General features: G+C 53.4%; 1 protein-coding gene across 1 annotated transcript; it reads right to left on the bottom strand.

Annotated features, from left to right (window-relative positions):
• Positions 1–3,471: 3,471 nt before the first annotated feature.
• LOC125952844 (tetratricopeptide repeat protein 8) lies at positions 3,472–7,384 on the bottom strand. Its single transcript, XM_049682579.1, has 4 exons — positions 7,186–7,384; positions 4,785–4,936; positions 3,756–4,688; positions 3,472–3,684 (listed from the first exon to the last, which is right to left on the bottom strand). Exons 1-4 carry the CDS (start codon positions 7,382–7,384, stop codon positions 3,472–3,474), a joined length of 1,497 nt encoding a protein of 498 aa, XP_049538536.1.
• Positions 7,385–7,727: the final 343 nt, after the last annotated feature.

The raw sequence follows: 7,727 nt of genomic DNA, 5'->3' as shown, positions 1-7,727 counted from the left end.
CATCAGCACCACCCAACAAAAAAATAAAAACGGGGCCAGCCAGTTCGTGGGCAAAGAATCCGGCAACGGAGCTCCAAAGATATGCAAATAACTGGTTGACATCGGGACCAGCGATCGCGTTTATCGCGATGATCGAGCGAACGAGTTGGAGCTGCTGCTGCGGCTGCTGCTTCTGCGACGCATATTTTTGTGATCAAAGCAGGGCACACCAGCGCCAGACCCAGGGGACCCAGATAACAAGGCCCACGGTTTGATGTGGACTTTGAAACACACACAACATGCGTGCACGAGCATTTTGTTTTATGTTCCGTTTAGTGTTTCGAAATCAAAAACTCGCGTTTGTATCAACAACAATCGTTTGATTTGTGCTGCAGCAAATCCGAAGCCGTCGCCTGCTTTTGATCCGTTTGATCACTTTGCTTTGACTATGAGTGAGGTTAGGGTGTCATCTACTGATAATGGCGACCGGAACGGCGCGCAAATGTGAGCCCGGATTGCGAAATCCCGGTAAATGGCAGCAGCGGCAGCCGCAGCAACATCGTACGCGCCATCCAAGAAGCTTTCTTCCTCTCTCTCTTGCTCTCTCTTTCTTTCTCTCCACGTCACAACACACAACGTGACGCCCGGGACAACCGGCACGGGCAGTGTGTTCTGTTGCTCCTCACTTTGGGACCCCTTTCGTGGCTTGCTGTTGTTGTTGCTGTTGGTTTGCGTTGCGTTGTTTGTGGTTCGCTGGCTGGCTGGCGAGTTATTTATTTCGGGATGCCGAGGAGCAGGAGCTCCAGCATCACGGCCCCCAAACCCAGCCTCTGAAAGAGGGCTGACGAGACAAAAAAAACGCGGCACCAAAATGGAGGAGTGGAACAAGGGTGCTTCAAGAGGCTGGAACTGGAGATGAAAGGAGAGAAAGAGACAGAGAGACAGAGAGAGAGAGAGAGAGCTCGAAAGATACGCCAGCTTCACCGTCTGTGTGTGTGTGTGTTTGGCGCGCGGAAAAGGCGCAAAACCGGCGCGCAGCAGCAGCAGCTTTCGTCCTCTCCGCGTCGTTTCGATCGCGTCGTGGGGCGACGTGAGGGCGCGCGCGCGCGCGCCCGCGAGAGTGAGTGGCTGCTGGTGCTGGTGCTGCCGCCGCGGGGTCTTTGACCTCGATGCGCGAACCTCACCTCACCATCCACGCCAGGGGGTCCCAGAGGCACACAGCAGCAGCATCAGCGACGACGACGACGATCATGCTGGCGGACCGGACCAACTCCAGCGCACACGTACACCTGGCAGCTATCAGGCCGGCCGGCCGGCTGGCTGGCTGGCTGGCTGGCGGGCTGGCCAACTCGAGAGCACGCACCCCGAGCGACGGTCGCCATGCTGCTTTCGAGAAGCCGTTCTTAAGAGATTCTTTTCGGGGATCTTCAACACACACACACAGCTAGAAGGGAACACGGTTTTAAGAGGGGGATGCAAAATAAATAAAATTTTGATAAATACCTCTCCACGCACGATGATAACATTATACGCATTAAAGAGAGGGACACAGAGAGCGGAAAGGAGAGAGAACAGAGGAATTTCTACGCCGCTGGACGGATCCTGATGATGTCGATTGTGGCAGCTGCCGATCGATTGTCGATCCTCCAAACAGAAGGTCCCAAACAGAAGACGACCACCTTGCGATGCGTACTGTGTGTAATCCTTTCTCACATTTCTCACAATTCCTCTCATGTGATCGTATGCGAGGCATGACAACTCGCGCTGTGCTCGACACACTTTACCCTCCCCGGAGGGGGGAGGGAAGACATTTTTGGGAGAAAATAAAACATTTTTATTCCTTTTTCCGCCACCGACGGATCCGACGGCTCCTCTCGACAGTGACATCTGTCATCTGGGCACCTGGGATGAGCCGGGCGCTGGAACGGTTCCCCGATCCCGTGGGCCGATCGTGAAATCAGAAACCGGGCCGCACAGTTTGGGTTACCGCGGGTTAATCGATGTTCGTGATCGACGAACGACCAAGACGACGACCAAAACGATGAAGACGATGGAGCTCCGTAACGGGCAACCCCTTGAGGTAACCTTGAGCCGTGACCTTTGGCTGTGTAGCTCGAAGAAAAGGTATAGAGAGAGGACGAAAAGAAGATGATCGAGTAAATGATCCGTATCAAGTATTCCAGGAATGTTCTCCTGCTGTTGCTGCTGTTGCTGTTGCTTCTGTTGCGTTCCCAAGTGTCTTACTAGATGCTGTCGTGATGAGATGGGACGTTCCTAATGTCGCTATCGAGATCCCCGGGATACGGGATACGTGATCCTCATCCTCGCCGCACATTCCTGCCAAAAACAACGCCCATTACGCAATGGCGCGGAGCGGGCGCGCGTTACGTTTTGGCACCTGGACGAAGGTTTCCTCTCGTATCTTGAATATTGATCTTCTTTGTGTCCCTCGTTGGTACGAGCGGAAGACGAAGAGAGGAAGAGAGAGGTAAGAACAGAAGAATGAAGTGCTACCTCCCCGAAAAAACGAAAACGAAGAAAAGATGCCAACTGTCTTTGTTTGGGGATGTCTTCTCGAGAACCCTCATCATCATCAGCATCATCAGCATCAGCATCGCGCGATCACACCGATTGGGGGTTGCGATCGCTTCCCTCTCGACTCGAGCCCCCTCCCCTTCCTGCCTTGAGTGTCAGTCGAAAGCTGTCAGATGGATATTTGCTATCGCAGCACATTAATAAATTATCTTCCACTGATTTGCCATTCCATTCGGTCCATTCCGGTGCTGCGATCGTGCTGCTTCTCTTTGACGATCGCTATCTCTCGCTCTCCCTCTCTATCTCTCTCTTTCTGGCACACTATTGTCCATCATTTCCTTGCCATGATAATGACATTCCGTTTCGTTCCGCCATTTCCCTCTCCGCTGCGCTTGATTATGAATCCGAAAATGTCCTTTGCTTCCCTCGCCTCGCGATCGTATTGCGTTCGCGAACCGGGAACTGCGCAACTGGAAAGCAGGTTCGTGGCCAAGATCGCCTTTTTGGAGACACAAATGGGTGCGTCTCCCCTCAAAAAAAAAAAAATCCCAATCGCGGCGAAGTGAATCATCAATCAGCACCCAACAATCATCCAATGGTGATCGGGATCGCGCGAAACGCGATCAACGCGGTGACAACTAATCGCGCGGCTAATCAGACTCCAAAACCGATTCCCCCGTTCCCGATCTCATTAATGGAAACGCGCGGCGGGGACCGAAGACCATTAGCGCTTCACAGCGGGCGCAATGGCGCAGCGGATACACAACACACTGGCCACTGGCCAGAAACAGGTTTTTTTTTTTTGGGGGGACCGGTGCCAGAATGCCAAACTAATCAAGGAACGAATGGCTAGAAGACCGGTCAAAAGCAGAATATTTTATGTTTTCGCACGTCCGGATCTAGTAAAAATTGGAACCGAGAATGGTCGTGTGCCACAACGGGACTGCCCCCGGGGTTTTATTGGAAATTCTCGATAAATTTCAGGTTATGGCCAATCTCGTCGCTCGCCGGCAGTGCGGTACGGGCGGCCACGAGGTACGACTTGGCCTTGTGGTACTGCTTCTGGCGTGCGACCAGCACGGCCATATTGTTCAGTGCCGAGCCGTGCGATCCGTTGGCGGCGATACAGAGCCGCAGGCAGCGACGCGCCAGATGGATGTCACCGGTAGTCTACAAAAGGGAGTAAAAGATGTCTTAACACGTCAGCACCATTTGTGACGTCATCATCATCATCATCTTACCATCGCGACAAAGCTCAGATTGTACCAGATGTCTGCTCGCAACTCACTCCCGGTCGCCATCCTTAGGGCGCGCTGAAAACACGGGAACACCAGATCAAGCTGGCCACCGTACAGACAACACAGCCCAATGTTACAGTACAACTCAGCACTATGCGCCCCCAGCGCCAAGATACGCCGATAATACAACAGAGCCGTCTCCGGTTGATTGGCGTAAAAGTAGCTCACGGCAATGCAGGCCAACGCTTCCGTGTTCATCGGATCCAGCACCGCAATCTGCCGGTAGCGCCGTACCGAGGTCGTCAGATTCCCTACGAGCTCCAGAATACGAGCTTGCTGCGTCAAAAGGACGATCTCATTCGGAAGCTTCTCGAGTGCCGTCCGACAAACCTCGAGTGCCGCCATCGGTTGATCAATCTTGACGTAGATCCGGGCAAGCAATAGGACCACATCGGGATGCAGTAGCTCCTGGAGTGCCTTCCGGAGATACGGTTCCGCCTCCCGGGGACAACCGATCGCGATCAGACAGCGGGCCTTCTGGGTATTCCACCACCAATCGCTCCCGGTGTCGAGTCGGGCCGATCCACTCCGGGGTTGTGCGAGCTCATCCTGCTCATCCGGTCCGTGGCCGGCTCTTAGTCGACGCCGGTTAAGGACCGCATCACACAGTGCCATCGCCTTCCGGATGTCACCTTCGTGGTAGTAGAGATACTGAAAAAGGGGTTTCGATAGTGCATCCCGATCGGCGTACTTGTCCGGATGGAGGCGCGAAATGTGGAACAGCGGCCCTGTTGGATCACCGGCCGCAAACATGGAGGCCGATCCGAGACGCATCTGGCGTGCTGAACCACCTGCGGTTCGCGAGGCCGTTCGTGGGGCTGTCCGGTTGCCAAGTGTCGAGCCGGGGCGCTGCAATGACAGCGTTCCAGGGCGTGACTACATGATGGCAGAGAGAGAAAGAGAGAGACAGATCGAATGTGTGTGTGTGAGAAAGAAGGAGAGGAGCATGATTATTAATATGATTTTGATTACAATGCCCGTAATTGGCCGGCCGGTTCCGGTGCGTGGACGGTTGGCAGCGGTGGTGGCGGTGGTGCCTGTGGCCGTAGCCATCGGTTTGGCGGTCCGGATCGAGGTGCCCGGTCGTGGTGCGGTCGCGATCGTCTGCGTGTCCAAAATATCCTCTAAAAGGAAGGGACAGAGAGAGGGAGAGAGGAGGATAATTTTCGTGGAACAAAACATAATTTTCCTCCATTTTGGAGGCCTACCACCACGAGGAGGAGGTGGAGGAGGAGGACACGCGTGCGCTTCGTTCGCGTCCAGCGCAGATTCCACCGTCGCCGAGACGAGACCGAGGCGATCGCATTAGCAACATTCCTGTTAACGATCGCGATCGTCTTCGTCCTCGAGCTCGAGGATACAAGAGAGTGGCTCAGGGAGGGAGAGAGGGATCGAGGACTCCTCGAGGCTCAACCCTCGGCCAGAACGGACCGTTCCCGCCAGAACGGACCGACCTGTTCCCCCCGGGGAGGGAACAGGAAGTTGAAGATTAAGAACAGTCGTCTCAGGAGACCGTTGTTTTATTATCTTCCTTTTTTAATAGTGCAATCCCATGATTGGATCGTAAAAATGGGCGAACGAAGCGAGAGAGAACGGGTGGATTTTGGCAGCGAAGGAACCCGGAGAAGGGAAAGGGTTAATTACCGAAAAATTTGAATTACAAATGGCACCTGGATAGGTGTCTTTCCGGTCAACAAAACACCTATTATTACGGGGATCCCTGGGGGGATCTTAATAAATATTATAAATTCAAGTCTTCCTACTGCGAAAGCGATCGCCAAGAACCAAGAACCAGGTCGACTTCATTTCTTTCCAAAATTTTCGCAAGGTTGCAGGGATTATGGAAAGTGGCAGCAGCAGCAGCAGCAGCAGGAGCAGCAGCAGCAGGAAGCGAATTACGCGCCCAACACAACTGCAAAAAAAAACAACCCTACCCCGTGGCCATAAATTCCTTTCGCGATCGTTCGAGCAGCGCAGAACCACCCCACAGGAGGGGTGGAGAAGCTGAGCGGAATTCCTGAGTGGATGGGATGGGCGGATTGGCGGATGAAGCGCAAAATACGACGTGTTTTTTTTCGGGGAGGTAGAGACCACGAGATGGAGACGGTTGCCTGCTACTGTGCTACTGATGCTGCTGCTGCTGCTGCTGCTGTTCCACATCTGCTGTCGAGAGCTTTCGCGGCACAAAAAGGGGGGGGGGGGGAGAGGAGCAACCTTCTTTCCTGCCGTCTTCCTTCGCCCCCTTTGGTTGGCCAGAAATTAAAGATAAACACCAGGAGAAGGAGGTGCAGAAAGGAGCCCACGATGGAATGAGGAATGAGAAAACAATAGGAGCAAAACAGAAATATATGTGTGCCACACGGAGGGGCACACACACACACAAGCACGCCGGAGTCTGGAAGTCCCCGGTAGGCAAATCCTCCTCGAGGCCTCCTCCCGGAGATTGGAGCGCGACCAACGCAGAAGAAGCGAAACGAACGGTCAAAGAGAAGATAGCAACAAGGAGGAGGGAGTCGAAGAAGTAAAAGATGAAGGAGGCAGAGCTGCTGCTGTTGCTGCTGCTGCGCGTAACAAAAATGAGAAGCACCGAAAAATATGTATAATAATAATCAAGATAAAGGATGTGCATGTGCATAAATAAATGTAAAGATACGGGGGAACGCAAAACGCGGACAGGACTTGTGGCACAACAACAACAACAACAACAACAGAGAAGAAGCAAAACGGCGAGGCGAAGAAGACGGGAAAAGAAGGAAAATGAAAACCATGCCAGAGAGAGAGATGGAGAGAGCAAGTGAGAGAGCTGTTTTGCGGTTGCTGTTTTTTTTTGCTTTGCTTTGCGAAGAAAGGAATGCCAGAATGGCCGGCGGCGAGAGTCTCTCGGAGTGACCACGGAAAGGGGGAGCACGCGAGCGAGCGCGCGCGGGATAATTCATACATTGGCTATGCTACACCCCCCACTCTTCGATCCACCCCCCTTTTTGGGGTCCTCCGTCCCGCAAGAGGGCATGGAAATACCACGCGGTGCTCCGAGGGTCCGAACGAGGTCCATCGTCGGTGCCTCGCGTGGCACTCGCCATCGGCACAGAGCCTGCTGCTGCTGCTGCATCATGCTTGCAATGGTTCTTGGTCGCTGCATGATGCGGATCCAAGTAGACAATGATGCAAGCAACAGCAGCAGGAGGCTCTGGTCTCTGGAGTGAGGTAACGTGCGCGCTGCACTCATCCCCTGGGGTGCTTTTGGCCGCAGGAATGCCTCAGCAAAAGAGAGAGAGAACGGAAGAGAGAGAGAAGGTGCGTGCAAAAATCCATCGAAAATAAGGGGGAAGGGAAGCTTCCTTCTTCCTTCTTCCTGCCACGCCAAAAAAAATACCTGCTACATCATCGTCTGCCTCGACATCGTCGATGTACACTCGCTGGGTCATAGATCTCATTTTCAGCTCCCAAGGACCTTGATGAAGGGCATTATGTTGGGCCGGCTGTTGCTGCAGCAGCAACCCGTTGCACACCTCGATGCACTCATCATATTTCCGTCGACGGAATAATGATATGGCAGCGAAGAAATTGTCCATTATATAATTTGGGATGGCCGAGGGATTGGTGGTTGGGCCTTTTGGCCCCCTTTTTCACCCTTTTTTCCTGCTTCGTTCCTTTTTTGTGGCTGCTCCACCTCACTCCGGAGAACGTATTTTCTTTATTATTTGGCGAACAGACTTAAATTTTGCTTCACGTTCACGTTGCTTCCGTTTTGCGTTTTTCGAGGTTTTTCGAGACCCTGGACTGCGTCTGCTGTTGCTCTGCTGTTGGGATGGAGAGGAGGGAATGGGGTGGTTCTTTTGCTCCCCAGGTCCGGGGGTTGCAGCACAGTTTCACTTAAAAGATGATTTGATTGCTCCGTGGTGATGCACGGTCCTC

Source organism: Anopheles darlingi, chromosome 2, assembly GCF_943734745.1.
Source record: "Anopheles darlingi chromosome 2, idAnoDarlMG_H_01, whole genome shotgun sequence".
Classification (NCBI taxonomy): Eukaryota; Metazoa; Arthropoda; class Insecta; order Diptera; family Culicidae; genus Anopheles; species Anopheles darlingi.
The sequence above is the reverse complement of the archived record's forward strand: the minus strand, read 5'-3'. Positions and strand labels throughout refer to the sequence as shown.

What these genes read in the sequence shown, in the direction of transcription:
- LOC125952844 (XM_049682579.1), bottom strand. Translation starts at nt 7,384, where the DNA reads ATGGACAATTTCTTCGCTGCCATATCATTATTCCGTCGACGGAAATAT. An exon ending in GGCAGACGATGATGTAGCAG is followed by an intron (nt 4,937 to 7,185) that starts GTATTTTTTTTG and finishes CCTTCCTTTTAG; the next exon opens with AGGATATTTTGGACACGCAG. An exon ending in ATCTGAGCTTTGTCGCGATG is followed by an intron (nt 3,685 to 3,755) that starts GTAAGATGATGA and finishes TCCCTTTTGTAG; the next exon opens with ACTACCGGTGACATCCATCT.